General features: G+C 39.2%; 1 protein-coding gene across 1 annotated transcript in view; it reads right to left on the bottom strand.

The window, feature by feature from the left end:
* ARHGAP10 (Rho GTPase activating protein 10) overlaps positions 1-19,245 on the bottom strand; it is a 341,688-nt gene that overhangs the window by 36,350 nt on the left and 286,093 nt on the right. The window contains exon 19 of the mRNA XM_017850073.1: positions 14,751-14,901. Within this exon, the coding sequence (XP_017705562.1) occupies positions 14,751-14,901 (151 nt within the window). The remainder of the gene's footprint in view (positions 1-14,750; positions 14,902-19,245) is intronic.

Here is a 19,245-nt window from a genome sequence, read left to right as displayed (position 1 = left end):
ATTTAAATGTTTTTTGAATTGGCGGGAAATAGAGGAAAATAGCGACCACCCTTTCTTTTTTTTTTTTTTTTTTTTGAGGCAGAGTCTCGCCCTGTCACCAGGTTGGAGTGCAGTGGTGCGATCTTGGCTCACTGCAACCTCTGCCTCCTGGGTTCAAGTGATTCTCATGCCTCAGCATCCCAAGTAGCTGGGATTACAGGCACACACCACCACACCCAGCTAATTTTGTATTTTAGTAGAGACGGAGTTTCACCATGTTGGCCAGGATGGTCTCAATCTCCTGACCTCATGATCCACCTGCCTCGGCCTCCCAAAGTGCTGGGATTACAGGTGTGAGCCACCATGCCCCATCAACATCCATTTTTTAATGATCTAGTGCCTGGGAAGAGTAGAGTGCACCATACTGTTTCCTCAAATGTGATGAATACAGGTCAAAGTATACTACTTTCTCCCTACAAAAAGAAACATCTCAGACTGTCATATTGGATCTGAACAATGACCCATCTTGTATGGCACTCTGTTTTAACAAGAACATCCAAAGATGCTCTAGTTGTCCACAGCCTCTTCCTTCCTACCCAAGTCTTAGAAGTGCATCATAACACCCACTTGCTTTGAAACTACTCAGGCAGCAGTGTGTCATGGACCGTGAAACATTCAAGGCTTCCAATTCTGAGTAAAGGAGCACGACTTCCAGAAAAACTTGTGATTTATTACTGCCCCAAAGGCAGGATTACAGTTTTGTCCAAAATTTTGATTTTGCATTTTGTCACTAGCACTCCAATAATTATTAGCTTTCAGAAACTGGGTGACCAGGTCTCCAAATGTATTGTTAGACTGAGGGAAACTGAAAACATCATGACCAAAGAACACAGAAAAATCACCTATCTCACCCAGCTGGATTATCTAAGACTGGTTTTTTCCAAGTAGCTCATTCCTGAGTTTTTGAAGAAAACTGAACAGCCTTGTTTCTTCACAGCTTACCCACATGCTTGGCTGGACCAAAATGTCATTGTGTTCCAGGACCTCATCTAGCTAGAAGTTGTAATCTATACATAGAATGACCAGGGCACACAGAGCAGTCTGAGGAGCACGGCTGAGAAGGGTCAAAGTCAGGTCCAAACCCCAATCAACACCTAACCAGCCAAAGAAAACCTGGCACTCCCTCTCCAACCTTCCCTATGATAGTCAACTTGTATTAGTCCATTCTCACGCTGCTAATAAAGACATACCCGAGACTGGGTAATTTATAAAAGAAAGAGGTTTAATTGACTCATAGTTCAGTATGGCTGGGGAAGCCTCAGGAAACTTACAATCATGGCAGAAGGGGAGGTAAACACGTCCTTCTACACATGATGGCAGGAAGGAGAAGCACCACGCAAAAGGCAAAAGCCCCCTTATAAAACCATCAGATCTTGTGAGAAACCACTCACTATCACAAGAACAGCAGGGAGGTAACTGCTCTCACGATTCAATTACCTCCCACGGGGTCCTTCCCACGACATGGGGGGATTATAGGAACTACAATTCAAGATGAGATCTGGGTAGGGACACACCAAATCGTATCACAACTTCAACTGAAATGGCTAAGGAATGGAGCGAGATAACTTTCTTCGAGAAGCACTATCAACAGAGGCACCAAACAGATAAGATCTACAGAAAGAAACAGTCCAAAGCAAGATAAAAATTAAAGTTGAGATATTTTTCAGCCCAGATATTTATTCTCATCCTCCACAAAACCTAGGCCAGGGAATTATATCATATTATCTCACATATTAGTTTTCCTTAACTGGAAAAGTAAACACACACACACACACACACACACACACACACACACACACAGGCAGTTCCTTTATTAAACAAATTAGAATAGTAAAGATAGGTTACAGAATACTAAGTTTGACATTAAAATGAAGCCTTTTAAAACTGTGAAGGTAGGGATATCTTTCTTTAAAAGAGAATCAACTCTACCCTACCATCCAAAGGAAATTCTTCTTTACTGTCCATACAGTAGTAAGTATTGCGTGATTACTCTAGAAAAAAAGTCCAGATTCTTTCATCAGAAAATCTTCCTGAAGTCTTACATTAGGGGAAAAAAGGAAGAAAGATTAAGACATTAACCCTGCCAACTGCCCATTAAGGAAAGCAGCTACCTGTGTTTCTCACCACGGACAGGTGCACTGAGATGCAGGTTATAACTGCCACATGGTAGAGAGCTTCCTAAAGACCCACTTAGCCCAATTCTCAGTTACACTGCAAGCTCAAGTAATGCCATCCAGGGTAACGGGCAAAACAACCTCGCTCTTTCCATTTTCCCTCTGAAACAAGGCAAGCCAAAATGGGAACTATAACGAAGTCAAATAATGTACAGATGAATGACAGTCAGTTGCTAGATAATAATTCACTTGGCTAATATAATGTATCTGAAATCCTCTCTAGAAAAAGAAAAATGTGACTTCTCAAGAAAGTAGCTTCCTACTTTCAGTCCCAAAAGCACAGAAACAAAACGACATACAGATCTGCATTCCCCCCAAAAATGAAAAGGCAGCTCCTGAACTATAAATTAAAATGTCACATTAAGGCATGAAAAGATGTAATGAAATTGCCATAAACTTAAGAAGTAGATTTTATTTTCTGTTGCCCAAAGATTTAAAGAAATTAAGCATAATGCTTGTCCCAGAAAGCTACTATGACAGCTGAAATATGCCAAAAGTGCATGCCAGGAAAAGCTGATGAGCGAATCAGCTGTTAAAACCAATCACATGACAAAAAATAAAGACGGCATTATAAAGTTATAGCAACAGCTAATAGGCATCAGGTTACAACTCCAGGAACCACCTCTACCTCTTGCAAAGGTCGATGGAAATCTGCAGCAATTCAATTATAAAGCAAGTAAGACCAGTTCAGTTGCAATGTCAACAGAAGTCAAAGCAAATTGCTTTACTCTATAAAGCAAAGAACATTTTTATGTCATAATCACAGTCCTGGGGCATTGTTTAAAGACTAAAATTTTTGCCTATATAAACAAAAAATATAACAGCCATGTGTTATTATTCTTGGGAACCCAAAACTACTCAGATACTTAAACTGTCTTCCATAAACTTTGAGGAAGCTGCCACTTTGACAGCTCAGGAAATTTAGAGCACTGTGCTCAGAGCACAACTTCAGTCCGGCTGAGACACTGAGAGCTGCCAGACTCCTTGCTTTTCACCTCTCCTCCTCTATTCTTCTCACCTAAGAAGGAAAGTTCATTATTATTAATTGCCAGATGGAGGCCGGGGCAGTGGCTCACACCTGTAATCCCAGCACTTTGGGAGGCCGAGGTGGGTGGACCACCGGAGATCAGGAGCTCGAGACCAGCCTGGCCAAAAGGGTGAAACCCCGTCTCTACTAAAAATACAAAAAAACAAATTAGACGGACATAGTGGCAGGGGTCTGTAATCCCAGCTACTCGGGAAGCTGAGGCAGAATAATCGCTTGACCCTGGGAGGCAGAGATTGCTATGAGCCAAGATCGTGCCATTGCACCCCAGCCTGGGCAACAAGAGCGAAACGGTCTCAAAAAAATAAATAATTGCCAGAGGGAGATGCAGTTACCAATAAACTTAGGTATAATGTTGGAAAAAAATAACCAGAAATGAAAGACTAAATTACATTTTATTTGAAAGCATACTAAACATGAAAGCATATCTGAAGCTCTTCTGCTTCAGATACCAGGCTCTCAAGAAAATATAAGCTAAAATTATGCAATATTCACTACCTATTGGCTGGTTTACATCCATTAACTCTGTTATTCCAGGCAAAAACCACGTCAAAGTTTTATTGTCCAAACTTGTGAGGCTTAGAGGGGGAATTGCTGAGATCATAAACAACATCAAGAGGAGGGCAGAAATTTAAACCCAGGTTTAAATCCAAACTTAACCACAAGTGAGCCAACCATTCAAGAAAACTCTTTGCTGCCTAAGTATTTCTGGTAATAGGGATCCCCAAAACGCCAGGACAACGCGACCATGAGAAAGAAGCCTGGGCCAAAGGTGAAAGACACGGGAAGTCTAACAGGAAAACACTAAGCAGTGAGAGACAGTCATTCTCAGTGCCAATGAAGTCTCTCCAGGCCAGCTCATGCTAAAGGGACTCCATCCCCTTTCTTTCTAGACTCTGCTTCTCAATCCTTCCATTTCAAAATTTTAAACGTATACCCAACACACCAGTATGAAACACAGCTTGCTTCAGAGTTAAGTTGAAACGTTTGTAAACTAAACACATATAAATGTATGCGGTATGTGTGTATGTGTGTATTTATATGTATGTATTATAAGTAATACACTATAGACAAGATATGAAATACAAATATGTATAAAGAAAATCACTAACTCTTACCACCTAAGGATAACCATTGTTATAACTGATTATTTTTCCAGATGTACTTGTATGCTTATAGTATATTTAAATATATAGTTTTTCCTTTAAAAGAATATTTTTGAAAACTCCATTTTAAAACTTGCTTTTTTCATTCAAAAGTATACTGTACATTATTTCTATGGACACATCTTTATCATCCCAGGATGGCAAGAGGCCTATGTGTGATAAGTAAGACACCTGCATCATCTGACTGTGTTTGGCTGGGCTGTAGAATACAAAGTCCTCTTATAAGTACATCCATACAGTAGAATGCAAAGAATACTATACAGCAGTGAAGAAAGGAGAAAGGCCTCTTTGTACTGACATAAAAAGCAACACAAGATATACTATAAAATTTTAAAAAATAAAAAAGGTATGAAACTGACTTTTCAGTGCAGAAGAGAGTAAATAAGAATTCGGATTCCTATTTGCTTATTGTGGTGGTTAATACTGAGTGTTAACTTGATTGGACTGAAGGATGCAAAGTATTGTTCCTGGGTGTGTCAGTGAGGGTGTTGCCAAAGGAGATTAACACCTAATCAGTGGCCAGAGCAGCTGGAATAAAGCAGGCAGAAGAAGGTGGAAGGACTTAACGTGCTGAGTGTTCCAGCCTTCGTTCTCCCATGCTGGATGTTTCCTGCCCTCGAACATGAGAGTCCAAGTTCTTCAGCTTTTGGACTCCTGGACTTACGCCAGTCGGCTTTCGGATCTTCAGTCACAGACTGAAGGCTGCACTGTCAGCTTCCCTACTTTTAAGGTTTTGGGACTCGGACTGGCTTCCCTGCTCCTCAGCTTGCTTGCAGATGACCTATTGTGGGACTTCACCTTGTGATCATGTGAGTCAATACTCCTTAATAAACTCCCCTTCAATATATACATCTATCTTACTCATTCTGTCTCTGTACAGAACCCTAATACAACTGTATATAAGCATAAAGAATTCTAGAAGGATAGGAAACTATAGGTTGAACTATATAAAAATGATGATATTCAATCATGTTTGGCATATACCAACAGCAGTTTCACAAGGCACAAACTTGCTAATAACTGATCATCAATCCAATGTACATCTCAACTCTAGAAGGATTTCAGAAACTACAAGTTGAACTACATGAAATTCTCAATGATTATGTGTGGCCTATAATATGGGGGGGAGCATTTGAAATTGCTGATATTAGATAATTTTTGACCTAAAAGATAGCAATTTCATGTGCTTCAACCCATGAACATCCATGGTTACAGATCTGGCTTGCAGATGCAGGCACTGAGTCAATGGGATGGAATAGATCTTTCCACTTTGTATCTTTTATACTTTTGAATTTTCAAACATTGGAATATATTATTTATTTAATTATTTTAATAAAGAAGGGGAGAGAAGTGGGAGGAGAAAACAGAAAAGTAACAGCAAAATCTCATATCAAATTCAGGCAGCATCAAATTCCAAAATGTGTTCACTTTCTAAATTTCTAATAGCCTGTTAAAGTATCAGGTACCTGAGATATCCTCACTATAACCAATCTATAACCAGTTGTTTGTTCATTTAGATAAGTGGTGGCATAAATTACAATAACGTGCTTTTGCAGTACTTAGTATCACTGAAATAAAATGGGTCACTTCCCTCCCCCGTGTCTCATAAAAAACAGGCCTAGACTTCTCTCCTGGAGGGCCCATGCTTGTTACAGTGTTTTACGTCCCATATTTAAAACTATAGTCTTCTCTGGCTCTTCCTTCTCCTTTATCTCCTGGATCAAGACCACGGCTCTGACTCCCTTACAACCCTAACCATTTTTTTTTTTTAAATGGAAAAACTAAGAATCATTCTTAAAATTAAAAAATAAACAGCATTGTTAGAAATGCACAGAGTAGGCCGGGCGCAGTGGTTCACGTCTGTAATCCTAGAACTTTGGGAGGCCGAGGCAGGTGGATCAAGAGGTCAGGAGATCGAGACCATCCTGGCTAACATGGTGAAACCCCATATCTACTAAAAACTAAAAAAAAAATAGCTGGGCTTGGTGGCGGGCGCCTGTAGTCCCAGCTACTTGGGAGGCTGAGGCAGGAGAATGGTGTGAACCCGGGAGGCGGAGCTTGCAGTGAGCAGAGATTGCGCCACGGCACTCCAGCCTGGGTGACACAGCGAGACTCCATCGAAAAGAACAGAACAGAACGAAAAGACATGCACAGAGTATCTCTGAAAGACTCACAAGACAAATGGCAATGTCTGTTGGCTCCAGGGAAGAGAAGTTCACAGTTGCCTTTATGTTCAGCACTCTAGAACACTTAAGAACCCAGATCCTGGAATCAGACTGCCTGGGTTCCATCCTAGCTTTGTCACAGATGTGGGTGAGTTATTGGCCTTCTCTATGCCTCAGTTTCCTGAACTATAAAATAGAGACAATAATACTACCCATAGGATTGTTCTGGATATTATCTAAGTTTAGTAACTATTGCCAATAACAGTACTCGGTATATAACATGCTAATACGTAACTGTTCAAAGTTATTACTCTCTGAATTTTGTATCATGCTCCTGCATGCACTACTAAAGATTTTAAGAAAAAGAGTATACCTTTTCAATAGCCAAGATAATAAACAGAAACTTAATCACTATTCCTCTTTAAAGAGAAAACTAAAACCCATTACCATAATCATATTTCATGCTCAAAAACTTGTGCTGCTGATTTTAAAAACTATTAGTAGACCCAAAATGCCAGTCTCAAAATTTTTTTTTTTCTTTTTTTGTTGTTGCAGATGGGGTCTTGATCTGTCACCTAGGCTGGAGTGCAGTGGTGTCATCACAGCTCACTGCGGCCTCAACCTCCCAGGCCCGAGTGATCCTCCCAAAGTGCTGAGATGATAGGAGTGAGCCACTGAGCCTGACCCCAAATTTCATTTTCATAGGCTTAAAGGGTCCCCCCCCCCATCTAAAGGTGACCCTGTAGCCCTTCTTAATACAGCTTAGGAGGGCACAGAGAACGGTAGAATGAGCATGCAGAGGGAACCAGGTTGCAAAGACACAACCCAGACCTAAGAAAAGCCAACTGGAGACAACTCATGATAAATACAAGGAGTGTTCTCTGGCACTGCCTCAGTCTTGCATCATTTCTTTTTCCTCAACAGTTGGTAACAAATCATTAAGTAAAAATTAACTGGCCGCAGGTTGGCTTTGTTCTATTAATTGCACACAACACTCTTAGATCATGGTCATTTTAATCATGGGCCATAGAGTTTTCAGAGCCATAGAAGTTACTTGGAATTGGTCACACAGAGAAACACCGTCTCCCTCAAGATTTCTGCTCATCTTCCTGGCTATCAAAGAAAACGTTTTAAATCAGTCACTCTTGACAGCCTTAAAATTCCATTTCATTCAGGATAAACAATACTTTGGTTGGTTTGAAAAGATGTTTCTTAGACAGCCCAGCTACCTCCTACGCCACAAGAGTTTCAAAGGGGGCTATAAAGAGAGTGACAGCTGCTTGAATTCAGAACTAGAAATTAAAATAAAAGCTATTAGAAGTGAAGAAAAAACCCACTCCACAGGGAGACAAGCTTTAAAGAATTTTTCTCTCTTCTATAAATCTGAGTTACCTGCCATGAACTTATTTTCACCATAGAAGCAGCTATGTATTTTTTTAAAGGCATTAAATAAGCTTTTTTTTTTCCTCCTCCAGAGAAAGGGGGAAATGTTCATCCCACACAGAAGCACAGTTAAGATTACATAGGAAGCAATAGAAGTTGCCTTTCACTTTGTCACTAGCACTGTGGTGGGGGGGGGGGGGTGGGGTTGCTGAGCCTCACAGGAGGTTTCTGGGGAGACACCAACGCAGGGGAGGCATCCCACATAATTTCCAGGCACACCACAACTCAATTACAGCCCTGAATCTTCTGGCTGCCTTTTCCAACCCATTGATCTCATCATTGTAAAAGTGAGTTAAGAAATAATCTGTCTACATATACTGTCGCACATTCAAGCCTGGTCTTAAACTTCACAACACAGTAATTCCATGTCAAGAAATCCTAACACTGCTGTGAGGGGATGGCAAGGGGCTTCCAGGCTTGGGAAGTTATTACCCAGAGCCCACCCATGAAATGCCATGCCAAAAAAAAACTGGTAAGAATGGAGAAAAGACAGACTGCCAATCTTAAGACAAAGATCTGCTTGTTCAGTTACCTGGATTGATTATAATTCTGCATCGAGCTGATGCATATTTACAAGAAACATCAATAGCTACAGAATGTTGACGAAAATCCATGCCAACAATGGTTTTCCAGTGGTACTTCTCACACCTCCACATAGTTTGTGTCCTGCTAACATTGTGGGAAAGACAGAGTAGTTACAATTCACTTGTGAAAACACATTCTCATAAAGGGGCATTCTACAGATGCTCTCTTGGGAACTGAGGTTACAGGGTGCGCCACTGCCGTGAATGTGAACTACCCATCCTTGGCTTCTAATGAAGGGTCTCCCTAGAATGAGTGGCCTCCCACCCCTTAATACGAGCCTACGGATGAACATGGATATATGCACCTGTGAGGAAAACTGGAGAAAATGAGCTCTACTTTGCTCATGGTTATAAGACTGTTCTTTTTCTAAGTAGATGGAACATTTTAGTAACAACTTACTATTTCTCTCTTTCCACTGACTTTCCATATACACTATTTCCATGTATACTTTTTATACCAAGACATTCTACACCATTTTTTACTAAACCTATTTTTCAAAGCAGTTACATATGAGAATACATATTGAACACACTAACAAAATGGCATGCTTCCTTCCTTTTGATGGAAAGATGGTCTATTTTAAGCTGCAAGGAAAAAACTGAAGACAAAACAAAACATAAACACAATGACAGATTTACCTATGAGCTTAATCTGTGGTGAATAATGTCCACTTTATCTGCCTTGATCTCCACATCTAGTCAGTTCAGAAGTCCCTGATTTGCTTTAACATCTCTCACAGATATCCATTTTATTTTTGCTTCCTAGTGCTAATTCAAGCCCACTTCAACCTCAGCCTAAATTACTTCATCAGCCTTTTACCATGGCTGCCTTTCAGATTCCTACTGGCAGATTAAGACAGATTAAGTTTCTTAAATATTATTTTCCAAATGTTACAACTCTTCTCCCTTGCTGAAAAATATGCAGTGGTTCCTCTTATCATTTTAAACCTAAAGCAACTTTCCCTGGCTTTAAGAGTACTACCCTGCAGCAGCAGCTATAGTTCGAGTGCTTACTATGTGCCAGACATTAGGCTAAACACATTAACAACTGAACCTTCTCAACCATCCTCAGTGGTAGATACTATTACCAACCTGATTTTGTAGCTAATAAAATAGATTTAGAGAAGGTAAGCAATTTGTCCATGAGTACAGAGTCAGGATACATATTCCCCAGCCCAGGCTCCAATGCACCCATCTGTCCCCTAGGCTGTCTCTCCTGAGTCTAAGTCTTCCACATTAGGTCCACCTATCATTCACAACCGCCAACGCTGTCCCCTTCTAATCAGGGAGTCTCACACCTGGCTCTAATCAGCAGAGTCTCACATCTGCTCCTGCTATGCCTCAGTCACGCTACTCCCCTTACCTGAAACCCTTTCCCACACAACTGCCAAAACAGCTCATTTTAAGGAAACCAGAAAGCCTCCCCTACAGACTTCCCTTCCTCAGAGCTAGCACTGGGTACTCATTGCCACATTGTTTCTTATTTCACTGCAGTGACAAATAGAATGGGAATACAAAATCAGCTCCTTGAGAAGAAAAACTGTATGTGGCAGGATGTGGAGCATACAAAAGCTCTTCAATAGATACGTGGTATAATTCTGATTTTCATATTTAGTGTAATAAAAACCACTAATAAATGGTAGAGGCAAAAACAACTTCCAAATGGCTAACAGCATTCCATTGTTTAGAATTAAAATCTACATTTAAAAGACCACAAAGTGGCCTGCTTTCTAATTTTCTATTCTCTGGCTCATGCCTCAAAATCAAACCAGACTCTTTCAACCTACCCTAAGACGGCTCATTTATATCATTAGCATTGCTCTCGTTGACATGTGACAATTAAATTTTAGCTAATTATTCAAAGTTCTAATTTGATATTACTCAGGCTGAAAGGACATCTATATATGACTTATTTGTCCTACTCTGATTTTAGAGACTCATCTAGATCAAGATATGTTCCTACTTAGGACCCAAGGAAATGATCACGTGTCATTGTTTATCCATCTCTGCCCTGCTCAACAGTATTTTCACTTTTTGCTGAGAAGGCTCTGTATCCTCATCATGGTATCTACCACGCTGTAGGACTACAATAACACATGCTCAACAAAATGTGCTGCAGTTAGCACATTCATGATCCAAATGTGAAAGTGCCAACCCGACGATACCCAAGTAAGACCAACACTCAAATGTTATTAAATCTTGCCAATTGGCTTGCAAGATGATTTTGTTTTCAACTCACTATAAGTCATATTTTTTTAAGTTGCCTAAATAAGTAAGCTGCTATATCATGTTACAAAAGAAGACAGGCGAAGAATACTTAATTACACAAGAAGATACATATAAAACCTAGTTCTGTAAATGTCTAGTTCTGTTTAAAATTAGAGCTAGCATGAAGAAAGAGATTCAGATGGTAATCCTCTTCTCCCTGACTCCCCAAACCTTTGCTTAAAATTTCTTCTGCCTTGAATGAAAAATAACAAAGATCCCTTTGATCTCACATAGCCTCCTGAACTTTCCTTGTATTTGGGGGAATTACAATAAACACAACAGCCCCTCTGTATGTCAGAGATTATAAGGACACGCACTTGGAGTGGGGGCAGGAGAAAACAAACACATAACATATATTTAACATTTTTAGAGTCATCTCACTAGTTCTAAAGAAATAAAACATAGGATAAAACTTGAAAATGAAATGAAAGCAAACCTTTGATTTCTAATCTTTTTAGCACTTAGCAGCCTACCTCATATTTTGCTTTTTCATAACTGACTTAGCCAAATCTACTCAGCTTTGATGTTCGTGAGATTAAATGTTATATGAAAACTGAGCAATATGGCTTCAACAAAATAATAAAAGATGAGAATCTCACAAAGATTTAACAGCTGCTCTAATTTAAGAAAACAAGCCAGATATTACATCCATTTTAGTTCATATTAATCATGAATAAAGAACCTTAAGCAAGTAACTAGAATTTTAAAGTCTTTTGCAAATAAGTTTAATATCATTTAATCACATATTACAAAGAAAAATAATGAGCATACACAGTATGGCTAAATGCGCCAATGCCAATGGAAGTCTTTACTGAAGTAAAAGACACTCGGTGTATTTAGTTAAACTGGTCATCTCTCAATTGGGAGTAGGGGTGAGGTTGAATGAACGTAACAGAAAACATGTCTCCCAGCAGAGGATCTCCCCTCCGGCTTCATGCTCGGTTTTCCACAGGCCCATCCTACCGTGACACATGCTAACAGGCTTGCTGACTCTTCACTGATGCTTTTTTGATCTGCCTGATGTTGAACTGAAACCAATTCCGAGTGTGTTCCAAGACTGGCTGTTTGGGACATCACACAGTTTCATACTCTACTCAGTGTAGAAGAAGAAATAACACACCACAAACCACTTCACTCAAATACCAAATCTCTGACCAAATCATAGGGCTGAAGAACATCTCCAGTCATCCAATCCAGTTCCTCGAATCTTGGCAGATAGTCTACCTAACTTATAAGCAAAAACTATTCGTCCTGGATTTAATTAAATCAAATTTAACTTATACTACAATGAGTCAAGGGGCAGGGGCAGGAAAGAGAGAAGCATATTTGTATACACATTTTCTATCTGTCCCATATAAACTAGAACATTTGGAAAAATAATCAACCAAAGTTGTCTATAATAACGCATATTTTAACCCAAACTAGATTAACATGGGAAGTCACTTCACTATTAACAATAAGAAAAATATACAAAAAAATTAAACTTTTTGAAACCTTCAAGTTGTTTTGACAATTACATGATTCAAGCTACTTAAAAAAAAAGTAAGTCCTAATGACAAGAATACATCCTCTTTTGGAAGTAAAGTTTTCAATATGCTAAGTGACATTCAATAACATAAATAGTTGTTTTTAGTATTCTTTCCCTATATACTTCCTTTCCAATAAATGTATTCACTTTCCCTTTTTTAGAATATGTAAAATATAAAAGCCTATGACAAAATATAGACCCTATTCTGTTCTCTCTGAAATAACTATTTTTTCACACAACTAAATCTTAACTACAAAAAACTGAGGGCAAGGGAGAATAACAGTTTTAAGTTGCTTTATCTTATCATATAACCTCTAAGATAAGATAAAAATCACACTATGACCAAACTTAAGAGTTTTCCTGATTCTGACAACTTAAAAAAAAAAAAAAATCCCAATGTTGTAACCAAGGATGAATATAAAGCTATAAAATACTTCACGAAATACAAAATGTAGAACAAAACATCATATAATGAACATAAAAACAAGACTAAAGAAGTTGAACATCTGACAATCTTTTCCCTTAAAAATCAAGCAATTTTAACGAATTATTTTATCACCTACAAGTTAGGAAGGCTATGACTGCACACTAGCTTGAATGTTCCCATAAGAGAGATGTGCTAAATACCACTACAGAAGCTTCTTACCATTAATAATCACTTAGCAATCCAATGATCAAAAGGTTAATCCACTAAATAAATTTGATCGGATATTACGATCCCACTGCTAAAAACATCAAAATAATAGATGTGATCCTAAGACCAAAATGTCCTTCCTTACTCATCTACCTCATGAAATAGAGTCAATTCCATTTTGCTCAAGGGCCAAAGAGCCATTTGAGGTATTCTGTGTCTTCTTGATTTCTTTTTCCTTTCCTACTTTCCAACATTTGCTTATTTCACTATTTATTAACACTTCCATCAGAGGACAAGTGAGATGTAAGAGAAGGTGCAATTCAAACCAGTCACTTTTACTCCTATTGACAACTCTGCTGAGAAAGAATGAACGTGAGAAAGAGAAGAAAAAAGTTAGTTAGGATCAGAAGTTGAAATGAGTGTCTAAAAGGAAGTACTGAAATTATAGCTTAATTGTAATGATTCATGTCCTTCCTCTGGAAATTATCCGATTGTAAAACTAATATTTGTATCATATGTACCTTTGTCTTAAGCAATATAAAAGAATCCCACATTTTAGCCCCCCTGTGTCATTACAGGAGGCATTCTGAGTCTTCCTCGAGATACCTCTAAGTCAGGCAAGCTGAAGACAGTTGTCACCTGCTTGCATGGATCTCTGGATATTAACCAGCTGGCCATGTGTGCATGCAGCTGCCTATGATGAAGGCATTGTATTTGTCCCCATCCTCATCCCCTTCGTCACTCTACTAATCTCACATTTCCCAACTAAGGTAACCTGGGTAGCTCGAGGATAATAAATGAAAGATTATTTTCTTAAAAAAAGAGGACTAGAAGAAGAATGAAGACTAGTTTCAAATTCAGCAAATGTTCTCAATAAGAGGAAGGCCTCACAAGACGAGTCACAGCTTTAGGCTGCGTACTGAAAATGCAGGTTTGGATACCAGAATCATCTTATTCTCCACACCAATAACCACATGATTACAAATCAGCAATGGGAGGCCTGTGCACGGCTCCCAGTCTTGTTTTGTATGGATCAGTGTTGGAAACTCAGATTTCTAGGCTCTGTAAAAATTGGGCAATCTGGCAACACTGAAACAACAGAGCCACATGGCAATGATCACCTAGAACAGGGTGGCTCGGATAGGACGTGAGAACTTCCACTGGCCAGAGTTCCACTGCAGCCCAGTTCCCACAGGCCTGGCCCAGGTAGGCAGGTCAACTTGCCACCCCTGCCATAAGATGAAGCATTGTGCCTGATGAGCAAGTCAGAAAAATGGGGCAAGTAAGGCACACAAGCCGTAAACCCCGGTGTGATGGTGAACTGTGCCTTTAATCTAGATGCATTTAACATGAGACTCCATCCGCTCCTCTCATAAAAGATCTGCTTTAATTTTAGTTCCCCTTCCATTTGTCTCAGGGTTATGTAACCTCACAGGAGGTCACACAAGTCTCCCGAAAAAGAAATTTAAGCTGCCTTTTAAAAATAAAAAAAGAACCATGCATAACAAAGACAAACACAAAACCGAAACTTGAGTTTTCTCCCTTACAAAAAAGCTTCACCCTCCCTGTAAATCTCAAAAGTATAATCTTAAGGGAAGAAGAAATTAAAACACAGATGAGAGAAAACTGTGGCCTGCCCTGAGGACATATGATATGTCATACTCTCAACATGCTATCAAGCAAAAAATATCATTAACATCTTACCATCTTCCAGCTCCAGACAAAGATTGTAGACGGCCACGGGCCTCTTGGTTCTCTGGCCTTGTCTCTTTGACTGCCTTGGTGGCGCATTTGGGGGTGATGCTGACAGGCAGGTGGGCTCAGGGAATGTGGTATCAGGCGGCGTCCGAAAAATCTGCCATCAAAGCATAAAGGACAGGAATTATTTACCATGAACAGAAACCTTTGTGTTACTCCAGTAAATGAGCACCACAACATTTGATCTGGAGTTCATTCAAGACAGGCTAGAGCCCAAAATTCATTCCTTCAAATGAAGGGAAGAGGTCATAGCCTTTTATTTTTTTAACAGAAGATTCCAAAATAAAATATCTGATTAAATTTAAGTCAAAACAATATCAGATTGTTATATGATTGTTATATATCAAATAATTCATTCCAAAACTAAACAAGTAAAACTATCGTTAGCTGATATAGACAGTACCACAGCCCTTCATCTCCAAAGGAAGCAGCCAGGATAAAACATTAAAAATAAGTATTTCATTAAATTTTACAGAAGGTTATATTTACACCAAAACGTTGGCCTCAATTTTTTCCAAACTACGTAAACAGAAACATATGACTGCAAATACTTTTACACATTTAAAATAGCCTATGCTTATGAAATTACCTTTCTAGCTTCCCATTTACATTTTCATAAAATGTTTTCTAGATTTTATCAATTCATTTAATACCCTCTAACTCCTCTTTTATTTCCCCTTTCATTTATGAAACCCAGAATATTAGCACCTTGATTTATCTACAATGTCATTCATAGATCAGTAATAATAACATTAATTAAAATGTGCTGCTCCTTTGCTTAGCAAATTTTGAGAAAAGCAATCTGTGCCACAAAGGAAAGCATATCATACGGAGGTGATTGATAATAGACCCTCCATAGCTGCGAGATCCCAGTTTAGAGGCTTCCTTCCAGCAACGCTGCAGGCCCTTCATCCTTCAATAAAGTCATAAAGTAAAATACATTAGAGATAGCAACGTAATAGAAGCTGCATCTCTAAAGGGTTGACGTTCCTCAGGTGGAAGCAGAAAACAGGAAGAAAGTCAGTTAGCTTTAAACAAAACATGAATATAAAACCCACAAATACCTAATGTATGCGGGGCTTAAATCCTAGAGGGCAGGTTGATGGATGCAGCAAACCACCATGGCACATGTATACCTATGTAACAAACCTGCACGTTCTGCACATGTATCCCAGAACCTGCACATTCTGCACGTGTATAATTTAAAAACAAAAAGCACTCTGAGAATGTCTCACTGTTTTATATTTTTTATATTAAAAGAAAAAGTGGGACACAACCTTCCATACAAGTGAGGGTGTATCACTTACATATACGTATCACTGAACAACTAACAACGATGTTGCAGTTTTAATTGCACAGTCTAAAAGTTTGCACCTTCAAACTATTACATACCAATAAAAATAAGCTATTTCAAAGAGAACATTTGCTTTATAGTCCCATACTGCCCCCTCATGTGTAAATGAAATTTTAAAAAAATGATTTAAGTTACTGTAGACAAATATGTACTAGCGAAAATTTAATTTATTGCTCCAACTGGTAACCTACTAACAGCATGTTTCCACAAAATCTGTGTTCCAATAGGCCCATCTGGCCAACACTGAACTACTTATCTGCCTGAAAACTCCTCTGCTGCCTGGACTATCATCCACAGCTGGATTTACTGCCATGTGTCATTGTTCAGATGTAAGAAGGCTGTGGGGTGGTGGGAACAGGAGAGCAGTTAAGTTGAGAAGTCCCATAACAGTGAAGGAGAGAAGAAAAGCCAGGAAACAAGACTCCACTGAAAAAAAATGGCACCTGTGACATTTAAAACAGCTCCCCAGCTTACCTACTAATATGTTTGATGTTTACAAACATGGCAGATGCCTCTAGGATGTCACCAGAATAGAAAACCAAGCCATACACACAGCCAGTATATCCAAAGCATAAATTAGCAAAGAAAAAGTTATATCCCAACAACTGGTGATAGATAGATGATAACCTTCCAAACAGACCCTCTCAGAGGATCATACTGACCGGAACAATGCAAATGGTGAAAACTGCCCCACCTCTTTCCTCCAGTTTGAAGTGAGGGTATTGGGGAAAGGGTGTGGAGGGGTGAGGTGTGGAGGCCACCCCAAACTGCAGAGCCAGACTACCAAGCAAAATGAGACCCTGCAGAGGACTGATCTCAGTCCTTCCCAGCACCTCAGTCCAAATCTCAGGGCTGGGCCCAAGCCAGGTTAGTCTCCAGAAGACTTAAGGCACTGTTTAGCTCACATCAGAGTATCTGGGAATGAGGACCAAGCTTTGGAGTCTGTTTTGTTTTCTTTGGTTTACATCTTAAAGCTCCTCAGGTGATTCTTTTGTATAGTCAAGACTAAGAAACAATGATTTAGATACAGGTATTCCACTGTTATTTTATACTTGTCTTGGATGAACAAAAGTCAATTATCAAAACACCAGAAAATGGGAGTGCAAATGAGTTCAACCATTGTGGAAGACAGCATGGTGATTCCTCCAAGATTTAGAAACAGAAATATTAATACCATTTGACTCAGCAATCCCATTACCAGGTACATGCCCAAGGAATGTAAATCATTCTGTTATAAAGATACACGCCATGTGTATGTTCACTGCAACACTATTCACAATAGCAAAGACATGGAATCAACCCAAATGCCCATCAATAATAGACTGGATAAAGAAAATGTGGTGTATATACATATACCATAGAATACTATGCCGTCATAAAAATGAACAAGATCCTGTCCTTTGCAGGGACGTGGATGGAGCTGGAAGCCATTATCCTCAGCAAAGTAATGCAAGGAAAATAATAATAATAATAATAATAATAAACGCATGTTCTCACCTATAAGTAGGAGCTGAACGATGAGAACCATGGACACATGGGGGAACACACACTGAGGCCTATCAGTGAGGCAGGGGGAGGGAGAGCATCAGGAAGAACAGCTAATGCATGCTGAGCTTAATACCTAGGTGATGGGTTGATACATGCAGCAAACCAGCATGCCACACGTTTGTGTAACAAATCTGCACATCCTGTACATGTACCCCCAGAACTTAAAAGGTAAAGGGGAAAAAAAAACCAGAAAAATTATTTCATAAAATTTGGCACTGTACATATATAATCAATTTCTTGAACCTTGCCAAGTCCTAATGAGGTATAAAATATGTCAAAGATTCTAAACACACACCACACCCTCAATAAGTTCTATGTTGTATAGGCTGAACATCCCAAATGCAAAAATCTGAAATCTGAAACACTCCAAAATCTGAAACTTTTGAGCGCTGACATGACACTCAAAGGAAATGCTCATTAGAGCATTTTGAATTTCAGATTTGGGATACTCAACTATTACACGTAATGCAAATATTCAAAAATTTAAAAAAAAATTGAAATTCATAACACTTCTGGTCCCAAGAATTTCCATGAAGGGATACTCAACCTGTATTAGCACTTCAGAAAGCTAAGCTATCATCCCGATTAACACGGGCAGCAAATCACAGATGCTCATCTAAGATAGCACTATCCTGGCTTTTAAATCCTAACAGCTATGGAAGGTTAGGTTAGACTCCCCCCCTCCCCCCGAGGTGGAGTCTCACTTTGTCGCCCAGGCTGGAGTGCAATGGCGTGATCTCAGCTTGGCTTGGCTCACTGCAACCTCTGCCTCCTGGGTTCAAACGATTCTCCTGCCTCAGCCTCCTGAGTAGCTGGGGTTACAGGTGTGCACCACCATGCCCAGCTAATTTTTGTATTTTTAGCAGAGATGGGGTTTCACCATGTTGGTCAGGATGGTCTCTAACTCCTGACCTCATGATCTGCCCACCTCAGCCTCCCAAAGTGCCGGGATTACAGGTGTGAAATGAGAACCATAATGCTTGTACTATAGGGATTAAGTGACATAATGTTTATAAAGTGTTCAGTACAGTGCCTGGCACACAGTAGGCAGAAATAAATGGTAGCTATTTGTATTCATAATATAATTGCAATAGTAAATAATTATAAAAATGAATTCAGACCCTCATGACTCCACTCAACTGTTATTTTAGAGGGCACTAATTTCTTGGGGTCTTGAATATTCCCCAAATTCAGTGCTCTGAGCCAAGTTATTCTAAAGTGCTATGGAAAAGGACATCAAGCAATGGACTAAAGAAAAGTAACAAATGGAGCACCTTTACAAAATTCCCAAGTAACCTGGAATCAAACAATTGTTTCCTGTATTTATTTCTGTACTCTAGCACCAAAATTTTGGATATAAAATACTTCCTAATTCATTTAATACATTTAACATTTAATAAACACCTACTAGGTAGCAAGCTTTCTCATAAGCAGTTTAGTAGTCTCAGCAGCCTTTGAGGTAATATACTGTTCTACACATTTTACAAATAAGCAAAGCTCAAAAATTAAACAATTAGCACAAGTCTCTACGGTTTCAAA

The sequence above is a fragment of the Rhinopithecus bieti genome, unplaced genomic scaffold (genome assembly GCF_001698545.2).
Source record: "Rhinopithecus bieti isolate Rb0 unplaced genomic scaffold, ASM169854v2 scaffold_32105, whole genome shotgun sequence".
Classification (NCBI taxonomy): Eukaryota; Metazoa; Chordata; class Mammalia; order Primates; family Cercopithecidae; genus Rhinopithecus; species Rhinopithecus bieti.
The sequence above is the reverse complement of the archived record's forward strand: the minus strand, read 5'-3'. Positions and strand labels throughout refer to the sequence as shown.